Genomic DNA, 19,361 nt, shown 5'->3' on the forward strand with positions numbered 1-19,361 from the left:
ATTATGAAGATGTGACATATATACACAACAGAAGACATATATACACAACACAACACTATGCAGGTGCAAGGAAACACAGACGACTATGCTGCAAGGAAGATGAAGTCATATAATCATGTAATTCATTGCAACTAGGATGGAACTGGAGGATCACATGTTAAGTGAGTTAAGGCTAAAGAAAAACACAGGATGATCTCACTTATCTGTGAAACACAGAATGACAGGTTGAGAGAATGGAAGGTAACTAGCGGGGGTACCTAGATCATCCTTGACCCTAGAGTAAAGGAAGGAGGACGGGGAAGAAAAATTTTGAAAGGGAGAGAAGACCCTTCCGCTCTGGCACCCTCCCATTTCAAACCTGCTCCACTTGGGCGTTGTGCCCTTGAATCACTGTACTTAGGAAGGCCACCTGCTCTCTGTGGCTCAGTCTGAAGGCTGATCCTTGGACATCACTGAAACCTTTCCCTGGCCTGGCTGTACTGGTCACCCTAGGTGTCCTCCACATGCCTGGCCAGCATATCTCCTGGACAGCCTCCTTTGCACTGGCTGATTCTGAGTGTCAGGGTGCCCAGAACTAGGTTCTCGTCCTTTCCCTGCTCCAGCATACCTGTCCCACCTGAGCCTTCAGAGCTTTATGACAACAACCACCAAATCTCTATGTATCCCTAGCCTGGTCCTCGCCCTGGGACTTGAATTTGCTGCTCTTTCTGCTCCATGTACGTCCTCTCAGGGTTAGAATGAATGAATGAATTCTGGGTGCGGAGAGATGGCTCAAAAGGCAGGTTTTTTGTTTTTTTTTTCCAAAAATAAATGTTAGGTTGGAACTTTTTCTTTTTGGGTCACCACCCAGTGATGCTCAGGGGCTATTCCTGGCACTGTACATAGGAATTAATCTTCGCAGTGCTTGGGGGACCATATGGGATGCCAGGGATTGAACCCAGGTTGGCCGTGTGCAAGGCAAATGCCCTCCCCACTATACTATGGAGGAGGCGCAGGTTTGATCCCTGGTACCACATATGGTCCCCTGAACACTAGCAGGAGTGACCCCTGAGCACTGAGCTGGGAGCAGCTCCTGAGCCAAGTGTGGCCCAAATCTAAAAGAGAGAGAAAAAAATCACTCTCTGATCCTTCCCTCTCCCAGAGCTCCTTGTTTATGAAACGGCCACTTCAATATTCCAAGTGTTTGTGCTAATAACCTGAAAGTCACTTGACTTTCCTTCGCACACCATACCTCACACTTCAGACATTTTACTGGCATTCCAAGAACCTTCTACATCGACGGGCTCCACCATTCCCCCGGGTTCAGTCCTGGCCTGGGTTCTGCCACTGCCTCCTCCAAACTGGCCTTTCCTACCTCTTGGGTTTCCAGGGCCAGGATGACTTGTTTCAAAGCCTGTTGGATCCCGTCCCTTGTCCAAATCTGGCAGGGGTGGCCGGCTCCCTTTCTGTTGCCAAGTGGCACTTCTCACTCCAGCTTCCCCTCTCCCTGCTCTGAGTACACTGTTTATGGGAGCTCCTGTGCCCTGGGCCACGAGTCTCATGAGCACAGAGACACCTGCTCTGCTTCCTGTGACATGCTCAGCACCCAGAAAGTACCTGGACATCACACGCATACCACCCAGTGAGTGACCCCGGGCATTCCCAGGCACCACACTCAGCTAATGCTGCCATCAAACCCCCAAAGGACACATAGTGCTCCCCTCCCAGCCTGCATCACACCAGGATTTGGCGCCTCTGTGTACCTTCAGACTGAGGTAAACCTGGGGCATCTCACCACCATCCCATTGGCTCAGTAAAACCCGAGAAACCAGCTGAACACCAGCCCCACCCCTCACCCCAAACCCCACAAGACAGGGCACCCGGCCAGCATTCTCTGCCCACCACTGCCAACAGAAAAGGAGCTGAGCTGGGGGCTGCCTTTAGGTGGTCTTCTCCTTATTTTGGCTGGTGCTTCCGGTGGAACTTAGGGTCTGACACCTGTGAGACAAGTGTGCAGGCACTGAATCCCAGCATGGGACTGGAACTAGGGCACCGTTCCAAATGAGGGCAAAAGAAAAAAAAAGTATCATTTTCTGGGATTTCATAGGGTGTGGACAGGACTCAGATGGAAACAAACAGGTATAAATCCCGCAGAGGCATCAGCTAAGCTGCCTGTACTCGGAGCCTGCTCTGGTTTGTACCCGGATGTGGAGAGTATGTTGTGATCTGAAGATCTATATGGTAGTTTCAGGGAAACTATTTTCTGTGTCTACAGATGAAGCAGTCTGGGCATTTGTTTTCTGCAGGCATTGTAAGGAAAGATAGCCCAGAAGTGTTCCTTCTGACTGCATTCTCGGATGAGGTTCCCAGTGGAGCAGACACCCGCTAACTGGGAGGGGAAAACAGGCCCCCTGAGCCACTTTCTGAGAAGCTGGTCCCTGCACCAGGGGCTGCCACCCCTCGCAGAGGCACCTACCCATCTGTCGGCGGTGCACCACGCGGAAGTTCCTATGCTCCGGAGCCACAGCCTTGCTCTCCCGGTTGCCTGGAGCGGACATGCAGATGCCATCCAGGGTCCCCTGCAAGGAACGATTCCCGGGTTCTTGTGAGATGGGCTGGGGGAGGCCAGGATCTGCCTCAAGGGTCCCTTGGGAGGCAGGTGTGGGGTGGTCGGGGGGACTCTCTGCAGGCTGCTCCAGGGGAGGCCGGTAGAAGTCATCTTCCGAGATCCAGCTCTTGCTTTTCTGGTGGGAGAGAAGGTGAGACAAGTCTGGGTCAGCAGTAAGTCGGAATCCCTGGCAGGCTGCGGGGGAAAGTGCTCTTGGTCAGCACTTGTAGGGTTGGCTCAGAGCAAAGCTCCGTACCTGCCCGCAGAGCCAGAATGTCCTCATCCCTCTGAAGCCATCCCACTGGGATCCTGCTTAGGCACGCTGGCAACTCTGCCCTGTCCTGCTCCCTAGGCCAAATGTGCGGCACCTTATCATGTGCTCTGTGGTGGTGGCTTTCTCTTCATCTCGTCGGTGACAACACTAACAGGCAAAGAAGCAGGTGCTCAGCAGGCAGCTGTTTTGTACTATCTTGGGTCCATAGCCAGAAGTGGATACAAGCGCGGCTGACCTGGGTTTGATCCCCATCTTCCCATATGGTTCCCTAAGCCCCATCAGGAGTGATGCCTGAGCAGAGCCAGGAGTCAGCTCTGTGTACTGCTGAGTGCTTCAAAACACTCAGTGTTTTGGAGTGTGGCTCTGAAACAAAAAAATACAAACAAGAAAAAGAGGTGTGGAATCCAGTAACTGTGTGTATCTTTCTGAGGAACTCTGTACCCTTTCACATCCCTGCCAGCTGTGCATAGGGGCTGTTTCTCCACACCTGCTTGGACTCCTGTGGTTCCAGCTGACCTTGTGTCCCCAGGCCCACCACCGACCAGTGGGAAACACTATGTCACTAGGACACCGTGATGGTGATGGTTGTGTCTGTACTGAGCTTGTACAGAATTTTTCCTTTTTCCCCCTGCCACTCCGGATCTGCTCAGGAGTTACTCAAAGATGTGGGGTGCTGAGGATCAAACCTCGTTGGGTGCTGCAAGGCAACACTGACCCGCTATGCTACAGCTCTGGCTCAACTTTGTAGGTCTTGGGCTGTGTTTTTACTTTCATGATGGCAACTCAGGAACTGACAAAGTTTTCGTTTTGAGAATGTCCACGTTAACTAGACTGTTTTTGGTCTCTATGCTACTGTCCTAAGCAACTGCTAAACGCCTCTGCTCTTTATGAACTTTCAAAGCTTAATTTATTGTGGTCTGGGGCTACAGTCAGTGATGTTCAGGGCTTACTCCTGGCTCTGAGGCCAGGGATCACTTCTGGTGGGATGCAGGGGATCATGTGTGGTGTTGGGGATTGAACACAAGGCAAGTGCCTTGCCCACTATACTACTGCTCCAGATCTGTCCAGAGTTTTTTCATGCTGCTTCACACTCTGAGCTCTCTTGTGCGTGTGTTCTGAGGAAGGGGTCCGCCTCTGATCTTTGGCATGGGGGCCTCTGGTGAGCCCAGAATTGTTTGTTCAAGATGTGGCAGGCATTTGGGCCCTGAATATGCGATGTGAGCTGTGGATGGCCAGACCCAGCCCCTTCCCTGCCATGACTGTCTCTCCTGTCGACAGTGACTCACTGGCTGGGGTACCTGAGCTCGGTAGAATGGATTCCAGCTCCTTTCTGGTTTCTTTTCTCACTTTTCCAAGCCCTTCCTGCCTTCTGGTGCCTAGCATGGGAGGGCAGAGGCCAGGAAGCTGGCTGAGTGCCTGCAGTGGCTGACCAGGGAGGAAATGAGTCACGTAATGGCTGGGCCGAGCACTACACACCTCCCCCTGCTGCTGCTGTTTCCCACATGCCTATCAGGACTGCCACCTCTTGCTGCAGCTGAGCAGAGGTGCAGACCTGAGTCAGGCGCTGGGGAGCCTCAGCACTAAAACTCCCGGGCTTCCACCCTCAGACCCACAGGTGCTTCCTCGCTGGTGACAGGGACAGCATGTCAATCTGGGCAGCCACTGGGGCGCAATCACAGCACAGCCTTTGAACAAAGCTGCCAGAGTCACTTGCAGAACTCCCCAAGGAAAAGGGGTAGGGATGGTGGGGGGGGGAGGGGAGTGGCTCCAGGACCTTTCCCAACAGGGTCTCTCCTGAGCTTCCACCATCCCAGTGCCTCCAGCTGTCTGGGCTGGCTCCTTTACTCTTTCTCTTTTCTTTCTGTTTTGGGTCCTACCCGGTGATGCTCAGGAGTTACTCCTGGCTCTGCACTCAGGAATCACTCCTGGTAGTACTGGGGTTGGGGGCTGGGGGGGCCGTATGGGATGCCAGGGATTGAACCCAGGTCAATCATGTGCAAGGCAAACGTCCTCCCTACTGTACTATGGCTCTAGTCCTTTTCTTCTCTGTAGTATTATTTTTATTATTGGTTTTTGGGCCCCACCCAGTGCTGCTCAGATATTACTCCTGGCTCTGTGCTCAGGGATCACTCTTGGTGGGCTCCGCTCCAGAGACCATATGTGGTGCTGGGGGTTAAACTCAGGTCAATCGCATGCAAGGCTAGTGCCCTACCTGCTGCACTATCTCTCCAGCCCATCTTCTTTTGGTAAAGAAGTAAGACCAGTGGCTCTCAGGGTTTTAGACTTGGCCAGGGTAGGGTTTGGTGGTGGAGCATAGTGCTGGCATGTTCAAGGCCCAGGTTCCATGGCCAACTTGTGTGCTCTCCCATGCACAGTCAGGGGGAGTTCTGGCGGACTCACACACCTCCAGGCCTAAGTCCCATCAGCTCAAGTACCACGCCTCTGGGTGCCAGAGCATCAGGCCTGCAGAGCCAGGGTGAGCAGTGATGCACGGGGACTTCAGGTACCATTAGCCCCAGCCCCACGTGGTGGCCACCATGACAAAACACAAAAGCCGAGATGGGGAGAGGGTTGAAAGGGTTGGAGTTGCATGCTTGGCCTGCAGGAGGCTGGGACCCAATGCCCAGTCACTGATCATACACCTGGCTGTGGCCACAAAACAACCACCAAAATTCACCTCCGAAGTTTTCTTCATAATAACCTAACCCTGGGCTGAAGGGATAGCACAGCGGGTAGGGCATTTGCCTTGCACTCTGCCAACATGGCTGACCTGAGTTCGATTCCTCTGCCCCTCTTGGAGAGCCTGGCAAGCTACCGAGAGTATCTTGCCCGCACGGCAAAGCCTGGAAAGCCTCCCATGACGTATTCGATATGCCAAACACAGTAACAATTGTCACAATGGAGACGTTACTGGGCCCACTCAAGCAAATCGATGAACAATGGGAGGACAGTGACAGTGAACCTAACCCTGGAAATAATCCAATTGCCTATTAAGCAAAAAATGGAAAACACATTGTGGCAAGTCTTACTAGGGGATACTACTGCACAAAAAGAAAATTCGCAAACAAATGCAGCCTCCTGCTGTATTTACAGGTGGATCTCGGTCATCTTATTCAGTGGAAGATGTCAGGCATAAATAGTACACTATGCTGCCATCCCGGGAAAAGTGATCAGTAAGAGTGTGGTTTCTGTGGGGGAGAGGGAATCTTCGAGAGCAGCATTCTTTGATCTTGTCACACCTGTGGGCCGACAGCTGTCTGGCACATAGTCCAAAGTCTGGCAGTTACAACCAAAGCAGGGGGCCAGTAGCTTTCAACCTTTTTCTGCAGAACCAGTGAAAAGGGGAGAAATATTTTGCAGACTAACAAGGCAGGAAAAAAAATCATTATTTATAATGTCACTTTGTGGATTCATTTTAAAGTTTAACATTTCAAAGTGAAAATCGTGTCCCTGGTTTGCCATAGAGAAAGTGGAAAGCACTTGTTCACAAAGTGGCAGGAATTTTCTGGCAGGACAGCCTGGTACCTGTCCACAGACCAGGGATTGGAAACCACTGTTGTCGTGGGCTAGAAATGTTCCAGAGTTTAATACGAAAAGTAGCCACAATGTATATGCCACATGTAAATATTACTGAGGTATACACAAAAATATAAGGGAACTGTAAATACAGAGAAATGTTAAGGGGGCCAAGGAAGAGGCTGGCAGAACTGACTTCGTATAACTGAAACCCAAGCATAAAAATTTAAAAAAAAAAAAGAAGAAGAAAATACTTAAAAATGAACAGACCTCAGTGAGTGGGCTGGGGAAAACAGACGCTGGGCCTTTTACAAGAGACACAGGAGGGAGCTCAAGCGGCTCATGGACCTAAAAGTAAGAGTGAACTCCGTAACTATGAAGCAGAGGGCCAGAGGGCTGCCCCGCAGACTGAATACATGTTTTGTACACAGGAGGCCCAGTCTGATCCCCAGCATGGTAGGTTCCCCTCAGCATTGCAAGGGGTGACCCCCAAAAAGTAAGTCAAGAGTCGCCTCCCTATACAACTAGTTGTGGTCCCAAAGAAAATAATTAAGTTCCTGAGAAAAAGCACAGAAATAAATCTTCATGACTTTAGACATGGCAATTAGGATCTTAATTATAAACACCCAAACCCTAAGTGACAAACGGAAATAGACGATGGACTACACCAAAACTGAAAACTTTTGATGGAGCTATGGGACAGCAGATAAGACATTTGCCTTGCATACGGCCAACCTGGGCTCGATCCCCTGCACCACATATGGTCTCTGGTGTCCCGCCAGACGTGACCCCTGAGCAAAGAGCCAGGAGTAAGTCCTGAGTGCCACCAGGTATGGTTCCCAAAACTGTAACAAACTAAAGACATTTATGTGGCAAATGATAAAGACAAAGCTCAGGGTCCGTGGTACACAGCAGGCCTGGATTTGACCCCCGGCACCAACTGGCCCTCTTTTAAGCATCACTGGGTATAGCCCTGGAGACCCTTGAATATCACCAGGTCACAATAGTGGTCTCTTGAACAAAAGGACCTCATTCTTATTTATTTATTTTTTGCTTTTTGGGTCACACCAAGCGATGCTCAGGGGTTATTCCTGGCTCTGCACTCAGGAAATACTCCTGGCAGTGCTTGGGGGACCATATGGGATGCCGGGGATCGAACCCAGGTTGGCCGCGTGCAAGTCAAATGCCCTACCCGCTGGGCTATCGCTCCGGCCCAAAAGGACCTCATTCTTAGGCCCTCAAACCGAATCACATGCCTTGGCTAGATGAGCAGTTAAAAACTTAACTGTACCTGTATCACCCCGCTGAAAACTTTGGACTTACTGGAATGCACAGGGGCATTTATAGCTGCATGACACCTCAAACCGTACAACAAAGATAAACGAGGAGCAGCACGCCAGACTGGATGGGATGTAAAGTAGAAGGCATCCGATCTTAATTAAGGAAGAACCAACACAGAAGGCTAAATCTGTAACAACATCTTAGCAATCTCTTGTACAATTGCTTAATAGTTCCAGGGTGAGATACACAATCTTCACAAATTTTCTTCTGAGGAAATATTTTTTCATTATTTTTTTAGTAAACTATAACAAGCAACATCAAATAAATTACTGAGGACCTGCTTTGGGGGTAGGTTTACGAGATGACTAGAAAACTTGGAGATAATGGTGGTGGGAAGGTACAACAGTGGTGTGACTGAATGTCTGTAACAAATCGTGATGAACAATTTTGTAAACCACAGTGTCTATATAAGATAAGGGAAGCACTGAAGCACTGTCCCCTCATTGTTCATCGATTTGCTGGAGTGGGTACCAGTAACGTCTCCATTGTGAGACTTGCTGTTACTGTTTTTGGCATATCCAATACACCATGGGGAGCTTGCCAGGCTCTGCTGTGCTGACGGGACACTCTCGGTAGCTTGCCGGGCTCTCCAAGAGGGATGGAAGAATCAAACCCAACTCGGCCGCATGCAAGGCAAACACCCTACCCTCTGTGCTATCTCTTGAAGGTAGCTCTGCACTGTAGCACTGTCCTCCCATTATTCATCGATTTGCTCGAGTTGGCACCAGTAATGTCTCACAACAAATTGTGAGACCTGGGGCTGGAGCAATAGCACAGCGGGTAGGGCATTTCACTTGCACTCGGTCAACCCGGGTTCGATTCCCAGCATCCCATATGGTCCCCCAAGCACTGCCAGGAGTGATTCCTGAGTGCACGAGCCAGGAGTAACTTGAGCATTGCTGGGTGTGACCCAAAAAGCAGACAAAAAATTATGAGACTTGTTATTACTGTTTTTGGGATATCGAATACGTCACTGGTAGCTTGCCAGGCTTTTACTGTGTGGGTGAGATACCCTCAGTAGCTTGCTGGGCTCTCCAAGAGGGGTGGAGGAATCGAACCCAGGTTGGCCGCGTGCAAGGCAAAGGCCCTACCTGCTATGCTATGGCTCCAGCCCATCACTCCAAGGTAAGGGAAAATAAAATTAAAAAAAAAATGTTAAAAACAAACAAACAAACAAAAAACCCTTAACCAGGGTGAGCTGTCTCTTTTTACCAGGAGGCTAGCAGCAATTAAAGAGGCAGACAATCAAAATTGGTGGTGAGGATGTGGAAAAACATACTGTACCTTTCAGTTTTAAACAATGTGGTACTACTCAAGAGACGGAACAGAAGGACTAGTGGGAGAGTTTAACAGTCTGGGGCACATGGTGCATGCTTGGGAGACACAGACTCCATCTCTGGCAGCAGATGGTTTTCCCTGGCCCCCAACTCCTAGCACCACCAGGAGTCACCCCTGAGCACTGAGCTGGGAGTAAGCCCTGAGCACCTCTGTGTGTGTTTCCCCAACCAACACAAACGAAAAAAGTTAAACCTGGAATTAAACTGGATTCCCCCCAAATTTCACTTTGAATGCACTGAGGAGAAATAAAAACATACAAACACAAATATAATAGCAAAAGAGGTAGGGAAAAGTCCATCAGCCAGTGATAAATAAAATGTAACCTGGCCGTACAATGCCACCTACACAGGAATGTCAGTCAACAACAAAAAGGAATGACACCTGCTCCAGGGCTGAGCCTGTCATGGGGTGACAGCAGGACAAGCTGTGTGGTTCATACCACTATTAACGTGACCCTCTAGAACAGGCCTGACTACCACAAAGTGGCTGAGGGATGGCCAGAGGCTAAGGACAGAAGACTGAAGAGGGACTGGTACTGTGAAGGTGTTTCCTTCAGCCGGGGATGAAGAGGTTTTAAATTGTGGGGTTCTAGAGACAGCTCAGCAGGCTACAGAGCTGGCTTTTCACACAGGAAGCCCAGGCAGTATTCCCAGCAGCACTGAGTCCCCCAAGTGCTGCCAAATACAGATCCTGGAGCAACCCGAGTACTGGTGGGTGTGGCCACAGGACCAAAATAAATTAGACTGTGGTAATGGTTACACAATCCTATGAGTCTATTTAAAAATTAAATTCTACACTTTAATTGGTGAATTAGAGCCCAATAAAGCTGGGCTTAAAATGAGGGGTATGCAAAAGGAGAGAGAGAACAAGGGGGAATGCCCTTCCACAGAGGCAAGGGTGGGATGGGGGGGTTGGGGGGGTGGGAGGGATACTGGGATCAGTGGTGGTGGAGAATGGGCAATGGTGGAGGGATGGGTATTCGATCATTGTATAACTGAAACCCAAGCACAAAAATTTGTAAATCTACAACTGTACCTCATGGTGTTTCACTAATAAAAATCTAAATAAAACAAACAAACAACAACAAAAAATAAAATGAGGGGGGCTAGAGCGATAGCGCAGCAGGTAGGGTGTTTGCCTTGCACACAGCCAACATGGCCGACCTGAGTTCGATTCCTCCACCCCCCTCGGAGAGCCCGGCAAGCTACCAAGAGTATCTCACCCGCACAGCAAAGCCTGGCAAGCTACCCATGACATATTCGATATGCCAAATACAGTAACAACAAAGTCTCCAATGGAGACGTTACTGGGCCCGCTCGAGAAAATCGATGAACAACAGCAGGACAGTGCTTGGCTTGGCTTGGCTTGGCCTGGCATGTATGTGTGTGTGTAAATGGGGCGGGGGTGGGGGAGGACAGGGATATGGCTCAGTAGCAGAGCACCGGCTTCTAAAGTGTGAGGTCCTAGGTTCAATGCTCGGATCACATATGCACACATATAAAATAAACATGTCAAAGAATTAAAAATCTAAGAGGTGTAGCTGGAGTGATAGTACAGCAGTAGGGCATTTACCTTGTACCCTTCTGAGCGCAGAGCCTGGAGTAACCCCTCAGCATCACTGGGCAGGCAGCTGCCTTCCCTTTCCCTGACCTCACACCGGACCTTTTCCATCAATGCTCAATTCAAATCAACAACATGGAACATCTGTCTCTTCCACTAACACACTGCTACATTCTTCCTTGGGGTTAGTAATCTGGCATTTGTCCGAGCCCATTTTGAGAATCTGGCATTATTCCCCTCTGAATACAGAGGGGCCACATAATTTTCTTTCATATATTAAGCCTTGTACCTATTTTGGTTTGTGAGCACATATGATACACAGTCTGAGGATAACACATTAACTGAATCACAAAGTGTTTGCAGGTTACACAAAGCTTTTACAAATTGTGTTTACTCACATTCTATGATTTCAAAGTTGCCAACCTGGTTATGTGGTCCTAATTAGAGGCTCTAATTGGAAGCTTTAGGGCTGGAGCGATAGCACAGCGGGTAGGGCGTCTGCCTTGCACGCAGCCAACATGGCCGACCCGAGTTCGATTCCTCCGCCCCTCTCGGAGAGCCCGGCAAGCTACCGAGAGTATTCGATATGCCAGACACAGTAACAACAAAGTCTCCAATGGAGACATTACTGGGCCCGCTTGAGCAAATCGATGATCAACAGGAGGGCCTCTACTCTACTAATTGGAAGCTTTAGATTTCCTGATTTTAATAAAAAAGTAGCAGGGAGCTGGAGCGATAGTACAGCGGGTAGGGCATTTGTCTTGCACATGGCCGACCTGGGTTCAATTTCTGGCATCCCATATGGTACCCTAAGCACCACCAGGAGTAATTCCTGAGTGTAGAGCCAGAAGTAACCCCTGAGCGTCGCTAGGTACTACCCAAAAAGCAAAAATAAATAAATTAATTAATTAAAGAAATTTTAAAAAGTAGCAGGGGCAGTTAGTACAGTGGGTAGGGTGTTTGCCTTGCATATGGCTGACCTGGGTTTGATCCCCAGCATACCATATGATCCCCCGAGCACCACCAGGAGTGATCCCTGAGTGCAGAGCCAGAAGTAACTCCTGAGCACTGTTGGGTATCGCCCAAACCAAAAATCAAACAAACTAAAACTTTAGTAAGGGCTGGAGAGATAGCTCAAAGAGCTGTACTATTTGCTTTGTTTGCAGCTGCTTCAGGTTTAGTTCCCGACACCCCATGGTACCCAGAGCAACACACTGTTGTAGATACTGAGCACCATAGGAATGTGCCAAAAAATAACCTAACAGAGTACATATTAATCTACTTGGTGTTCAGTGAAAGCAGGGAGTTTATGTTATATGCATCCTTTATTGCTATCTGTCTAATAAAACCACAAGTTCTCTTTCAAACAGATGGCTCACTATGAAAGATCCATAACTTTGTCTGGGAATTTTCATCTGTTTCCTGAGAATGAATGTGTGAGAATTGGCAAGGGTATGGTCTCCCAGCTTTAACACTGGGCCCTGATCTAAGATCACAAGCGCCCAAGCAGGGTTCTCCCTGGAGCTGCCTAGGGCTGGCTTCCTTTGGCTGATCAACACACTGGACTACGCCAGCAATACTCAGCCAACTGGGCTGGACGGGCCAGTGCTAGGGCACATGTGATGTGGTGAATGAAGCATGAGGAACCGGGGATTAAAAATGAGTCCCTGTGTAAGCAAGGCATGCACTCCTGACCACAGAATTATCTCCCCAGGCCCAGGACTAGCCGTCTTTCAAGTGTTCACTAGTAGCATACCAGACAATGTGGTTCTTTTGCTTTTTGTATATTACCTGGCGATGCTCAGTGCTTACTTCTGACTCTGCCCTCAGGAATCACTCCTGGAGGTGCTTGAGGGACTATATGGGCTGTCAGGGGTCAAAACTGGGTTGGCCATGTTGCAAGGCAAGGCCCCTCCCTGCTGTTCTATCGCTTCAGTCCCCGGACAGTGTGTGGTTCTAAATCTGATTCATGTCGCAGAATGAGGATTTTATGAACTGTTAATTTAATAAGGGCTCAGGGAAAAATAAAGGCTCAGTGAGCAGAGTGTCTTGCCTTAGGAAAGTATCTTGACACAGATGAGCCTCAGCAGTCTATGGTTAGATCAGCATTAGCTTCCCCCCAGGGTTGATATGCGTTGACAGGACACATCCACAGGAAGTGTCCAGCACTGTGTCTGCCTCATCTCCTTGACTCACACCCAGAAACACGGGCTCCATCATTGCCAAGCAATGAACCTCAGCACTGGGTGGGAACCCAGGGCCAATGGGGAAAAGGCAGGGACTACTCAGAGTCACTGGCTGAGACATTTCATGGGGCCCTTCCGCCCCGCCCACAGCTTGCACCACTCACTGGGCTTGTAGGTGAGGGAACCAGGATGCTCAATCCAGCACCATCTTCCTGGGGCTCTGGCTGGCTGCTCCCCTGGCAGGCTGCGCTGGTCAGCTCACCCGCTGGACTCGAAGGCTGCTGGTGTGGACTGCTCCCTGCAGGGACCACAGGGGCAGTTCCAGATGGTGGCAAGTCTGGGGAGCCAGTGTCTGGAGTAACGCAGGAGAAGACTGGGGCAGGCAAGGGCTGAACCGATGTGGCGGGGTGCAGGCAAGTGCTGGAGTGCAGGCTGGGCGGTACAGGGCTTGCTGCTTCCTGGTTTAGTTGGTGGGTTGGCACAGAGTCCACCTGGGCTTTGCTGAATTCTGACAACACCCTAGGAAGTTTTAAACAAAAAAAAAATACCTTGTGTGACAAGTTGGACTGCCCTCTAGGATGCCCACCAGGGAAATTCTAAGTAGGGAGATATGCTGCTTTGTGATTGGAGCACAGAGCAAAGATCTCTCTGAGCCCTCCCCATTAGAGACAGGCTTCCTCCTCTTCAGTCCCTCTGGTCCCCCAGCACAGAGGGCAGCAGCTATGAGAGCTGAGAACCTCGGGCAAAGGAAGCTGACAGAGCTGAGACAAAGAATGCATGGGAATGGGAAGAAAGTACTTTAGAAGTCCTAAGCAGCCTAACTGTGGGCCTGCAGTTAGATAAGCAAATGATAAGAAGCCCAGGCTCCAAGACTCCATCCTGGGAGATGAAATTTGGTCACATGGGGACCCATTTCGTTCTCAGAGTTGTGAGGTACAAGGTCGCACCCAGGGACACTCAGGGGTTACTTCTGGCTCTGCACTCAGGAATTACTCCTGGTGGTACTTGGGGGACCATATGGGATGCTGGGAAATCAACCTGGGTCGGCTGTGTGCAAGGCAAACGCCCTACCCGCTGTACTATCACTCTAGCCCCCTGCTACTTTTTTTTTTTAAAAATCAAGAAATCTAAAGCTTCCAATTAGCACCTCTGTGCTATGAGGGCTGAGTGTGTTCATTCCCTGAAGTCTCTGAGCCCACGGGCTCAAGGATTGTCATGTGGTCACAAGTACACACATGAGGGAAGGCACCACTCAGTCCCCAGTGAGGCCTCCAGCAATGCTTCGGGGCCAAAGGGAGCCAGTGTCCCTGTCTTTGTGGGGACACACACTTACACATTCAGGCACACGAGCCTCCTTCTGGGCCTTCTGGAATGGGCACTAGGCTAGTACTTTCTCCCTTTTGGAGGTTCCTACTTGTTGCAGGGTCGAGAGACAATAGGTTAACGGTGGCCCACGTCTGCCCCTGTGGCTGAGAGAGCAAACTCCCAAATGTGGTCTCATGGGAAAGATTTTTATCTGATAGTCTTCTAGCTGAGCTTTACTCTGACCTACCTTCATAAATCAGATATTTCAAAACATCCTAGTCAAAAAGAGGTGACTAGAGGTTGGAGCGATAGTACAGTGAGCAGGGCATTTGCCTTGCACCTGGCTCACGTGGGTTCAATTCCTGGCACCCCATGTGATCTCCCACCTGGAGTGATCCCTTTGCACAGAACCAAGGGTAAGCTCAGAGCACTGCTAAGTGTAGCCCAAAAAACAAACAAACAAAAAAAACCCAAAAGGAATAGATGACCAGCCTACACATTTATGGTCAGCTGCTTTTTAATCAGGGCACCAAGATATCTGAATGCTGATTTTTGTTAAAAAATTTTTTTGGTTCTGTGCTGCTCAAGTTAAACCAAGAATAGGGACTGGAGTGATAGTACAGTGGGGACAGTGTTTGGCCTTAGCGTGGCCAACCTGGGTTTGATCCCTGGCATTTCATATGGTCTCATGGCATTGCCCAGTACAGAGTCAGAAATAACCCCTGATCACTGCTGGATGTACCTTCCCCCCCCCCCCCCCCAAATAAATAATACCAAAAAGGGGAAAGACAAAAAGGAAAATATCAAAACATGTTTAAGGAAATTCACTTAAGGATGGGAAGAATGAAATGGTCCTGGATCTATATATGTTGCAGGGGAGGATTTTCAAAACATTTTTTATTTTCCAATTTTTTGGGTTTTTTGTTGGTTTTGGGGCCACACCTGGCAGTGCTCAGGGATTACTCCTGGTGATGTTGAAGTTTAAGCCTGAATTGGCTGTAAGGTATGTGCCCTAGAAGCTATACTCTCTTGTCAGCCCAACTTAAATTACATATTAAATATTGGTGAAAATCTTAAGCTTTAAAACATATACTCCAAGGGCTGAAGAGAGAGTCCAGGGAGGGGTTAATACACTTACCTTGCATGTGGCCAATCCAGTTTGACCCCTGGTACCACGTGGCCCCCTTATTATCACTGAGGACAGAGCCAGAAGTAGCCCCTGAGCAAGAGTGTGGCATAACACCCTTCCCTTCCCTGCTATGTATTTGTGTGTGTGCATGTGTGAGCATGCGTGCACACACACACCAAGAAATGAAACACTCAAGCACATACTCTAAGAAAAGCTGGTCACTGTGCCTATTCCAAGAGTAAGTTCAAGGTCAGCTGTGGAATGTTGATGCTGGCGGTGGGCCTGTCTGTGCATGTGTGGCGTGTGCAGCTCCTGACCTGTGTGGGTCCAGGCACCCTAACCCTCTTCCCAAGAGTCCCCCGCACTACTTAGGACCACACTTCCCACACAGGGAACCAGTTGCTGAGTCAATGACTTTAAATGGAATTTTCCAATCACAAGATCCTTGAAAGGAAGAGGCTGGCCATGTGACAGTGTCGGCTGGCAGTGTGCAGGAGGAGGGTGACAAGACAGGGCTAGACTGGTACGTGTGCCTGTCAGGCCAGGGGCTCAGTCAACTCTAGGGCAGCACTTCATCCAGGTCTGCCAGTGGACCTTTGGAAAGTTTACCTTATGTGCTCAGAAGCCATTTGGGGTGTAACCCATTAACTAGCTTCTGATTTGCTTCTTAAGCTGCCCTAAAAGGGACTTTCCTGTGTAAAGAAATAGACTCTCGGAAAGAGTCTGCAATTTGCCTGGCATTCCTGCACTGCTAGGTGTTGGGAGCAAACGTGAAATCAGACCTGCCTCAAGCTGGTTCTTACATCCTCCTGGCCTCCAATCCCAGTATTTATTCCACACCAGGTAGGAATCCTATAAAGACTGGAGCCAAGGGGAGTGGGGCGCAGCAGGAATGGAGACAAAGGTCCTAAACACAGGCCAAGAGGACACAGGCCAAGTGAAGCACAGACCAGACAAACGGTCACTGCTCTTCACTAGACAAGCAGATCACCCAGTGTGACCTCTGCCGGGAGTCGTCTCAGAGGTCACCGTATGTCCCCTTCTGCACTGAATTTGGGGAAGTCCTAAATACAGCTCTGAGCTCCAGTGTCCCTCCCTCTGAAAGAAGACAGTATTCGGAGAGATTAAGGACACCCGGGGGCAATGCAAGAGTCCCAGCCAGCACTGGGGCCTGTCTAAATCCATTGTCCTGATCACTCATCAGTCATGTCGCCTGCAGACAGCTCCTGAGACTTCAGTCTCTGACAGAGACTGTTCCTCCCCCTCCCCCATCTGTCCAGAATCTCTGAGTCCCATGCTCAGGGTTCAGTGCTGGTGACAGTCACATGCGGGAGGAACGGCTGGAAAGGGGAAGGGGAGAAAGGAAGCGGGAAGTGGGAGTGAGGGAGGGAGAGGGGGAGGGCTGCTCACTCTTGCAGAGATGGGTCTGAATCCTCCACATTCGCTGTCCCCAGGTCTGAGTCACAGGACATGGGCTCTTCAGAGCAATCAGGACTCTTGGAGCCATTCTCCTGGAGGAGGCAACTGTCAGAGTTTAGGCTGCAAGAGAGCTGGGATGAACTGGCTGTGTCCAGGCTGAGGAAGGAATCGGTAAGCTTCCGGTCCCGGCGGATCTTATGGCCCGAGTGATGGACTTCAATGTCCTCAGAGCCTGAGGAGTGGGAGATGGAGTCCAGAGACTCCTTCCGCTGCAGCTCAGTACCTGAGGTAGTGAGAAGGTCGAGCTCAGGGAATGAACAAAGCCCGGAGAGGGCCAGCGGGGTGAGCGTCCACTCATTCAAGATGGCGGACTTGTAGGAGAGGTCGAAGGACAAGGATGTGAGTCCCTGCAGCAGGCTCAGGAGGAACTCGCCCTCCTCGGCATCTCGAAGCAGGGCAGTGGGCTGGTAGTACTCGCACAGCCGGGCCTGCTCCTGGAGAAGCAGCTTCAGGTAGCACTCCATCAGACCATCATTGAGGGCTAGGCGCAGCCAGGCCCGGCAACGGCCCACGTCTGTGCTCACGAAGATCAGGTGCTCCAGTTCAGAGATGGTGTGTCTGAAAATGGGGGGCGGAGGGGGACAGTTGATGAACATCAGTGCCCTGCTCGAAGCTAAGGTATACTCCCCCTGCCCCTTCCAGAGCACTGGGGGCACAGACATGACTCAGCAGTTGAACTCCAACCTACATGCTTAGGAAATGGGATCAGCTGACAGCAGTAAGGAAGGGCGAGGCGAGATAAGGGGAATAGTTAGAAAACTATTATCCTCCAGGAGCGGGGAGGGGTGGGGGGGCCCAGGCTAGGGTAAGAGCCTAAGATAAGGAGGTAGTTGTGTGGCCTGGACCAGAGTACAAGTGGGTAGGACGCTTGCTTGCCTTGCATGTGGCCAAGCTGGTTGGATCCCTGGTACCACACAGGGTTCTCCGAGCCCTGCTAGGAATGATCCCTGAGCATAGAGCCAGGAGTCAGCCCTGAGCAAACCCAGGTGTGACCGCAAAACGAAACAAAACAAAACAAAAAAAATGAAAAGGTGGTGTCTGTGGGCAGGGAAAGGAAGATGATCTTTCCACCTGACACCCACCCGCAGAGGGAGGAATTGAATATCCCAGAAAGGCACCATGCAGGCCCTCCAGATCTAAGCAGGGAAGCATGGTGAGCATGGTATTCCACACACAGACACTCAGGCCCAGGTGCCTGTGTGCCATGGCAGGCCGGCAACTTCCAGGAAGGGGCAGAAAACCCAAGCCTTCGGGATCTGCAGGTCACTCAGCCGCAACCCTCAACTACGGGTAGAAGAAAGGCTGTTCTGAGAGGCAGAGAGGCAGTCCGAAGATTAACGTGCAGGCCGGAGTTCTATCCTGAGTCCTGCTTGTCCCTTACTCCCTGGGTTCTTGGTGCTGCTAGGTCGCAGGGAGCCCTACACTGTGGGCTGTGTGTCTGGGTATGGCCCCAACTTAAAACCAAAAGGGCTTTTTCAGCTAAAAGGTCCAAAGCAGGGGATCGAGCAGCTGCAGTCAAAGGAGAGGGCTGAGGCTGGAGGCGTCTAGGCGTGGTGATGCTCAGTGGTGAGAGGCTCAAAGGTCCGTTCACAAGCCTGAGGGCACCCTGGGCTGCAGCATGACTTGCATAAGCACAGCCCTGCACTGACCAACAAAGCAAACAGACCAAACAGGTCACCCCAGTGGGAGGCCAGGCTTATCAGCAGCCCCCACACTGCATCCTCTGTGCTGGCTCCCAGCTTCTCAGACTGCGGCTCACGAGCCCATAAGGTAACTTATGGTAACTGACTGTGAAGGTTGTGAGCATGTGGACCACAGAAAAGTTATTATTTTGGGCCTCACCTGGTGATGCCCAGGGCTGACTCCTGGATCACTGAGCTCAGGATCATTCCTGGCAGGGCTTGGGGGAACTGTAGAGGGTGCTGGGGATCAAACTTGGGTTGGCCATGTGCGAGGCAAGTACTCTCCCCACTATACTTTCTTTCCAGCCCAGGAAACACTAATTCAAAATCAAGCTCCTCCGGAACCTGAGATGCTTTTGACAGCACTTGCCCAGGGTAGCATTTCAGAAGCCAAGATGGGCAGTGAGTGAGTGGAAAGAGTGTAAGAGTCCCCTGTATGCTCTAGAACACGACACTGCTGGGGCTTTCCCCGCACAGTTATGCCCCCACCCCCACCCCATCTGTGCAGCACCTCCCCAAAGCCAAAGCTCACTTGTGTGTGACGGCTTTCAGGAGGGGCCAGAAGGTAGGCTGTGGCAAGGGCTTCTGCTGGGCATGCTTCTTCCTTTTGCCTCCAGCCTCGGCGCGGATGTGCTTGGTGTGCAGACCATGGATGAACACGGCCTCCAGGGCACTGCACACGGTGTTGGCGTCGGCATCCTCACTCGTCACCACTGTGTCCGTGGACACATACTGCTTCTGCAAGGCCTTCACGGAGCCCACAAGCTTCTTCTTGATGACCTGGAGGGTGGCGCAGACAAACACCCGGTTGATGGCACCCCTTAGAATGCAACTCTGCCCTCCACCAAATATGGGATGGGACACACCCACACCAACGCTTTGTCCTGCCGAACCAGCACCAGCTGACACTTAGAGGAAGAGGCACAGAGAAAGAAAATAACAAATACAAACCACTCAGAGGAAC

At 50.6% G+C, this 19,361-nt stretch overlaps 1 protein-coding gene across 3 annotated transcripts in view; it reads right to left on the minus strand.

Annotated features, from left to right (window-relative positions):
• PLEKHM1 (pleckstrin homology and RUN domain containing M1) overlaps positions 1–19,361 on the minus strand; it is a 45,217-nt gene that overhangs the window by 16,170 nt on the left and 9,686 nt on the right. For 2 of the 3 annotated variants that reach the window (XM_056127254.1, XM_056127253.1), the window contains 4 exons: positions 18,930–19,177; positions 16,647–17,273; positions 12,967–13,321; positions 2,456–2,723 (listed from right to left, as the gene is read on the minus strand). In XM_056127254.1, the coding sequence (XP_055983229.1) occupies positions 2,456–2,723; positions 12,967–13,321; positions 16,647–17,273; positions 18,930–19,177 (1,498 nt within the window). The remainder of the gene's footprint in view (positions 1–2,455; positions 2,724–12,966; positions 13,322–16,646; positions 17,274–18,929; positions 19,178–19,361) is intronic. The other variant, XM_056127255.1, reaches the window with a different exon arrangement.

Source organism: Sorex fumeus, unplaced genomic scaffold (assembly GCF_029834395.1).
Source record: "Sorex fumeus unplaced genomic scaffold, SorFum_2.1 ptg000063l, whole genome shotgun sequence".
Classification (NCBI taxonomy): domain Eukaryota; kingdom Metazoa; phylum Chordata; class Mammalia; order Eulipotyphla; family Soricidae; genus Sorex; species Sorex fumeus.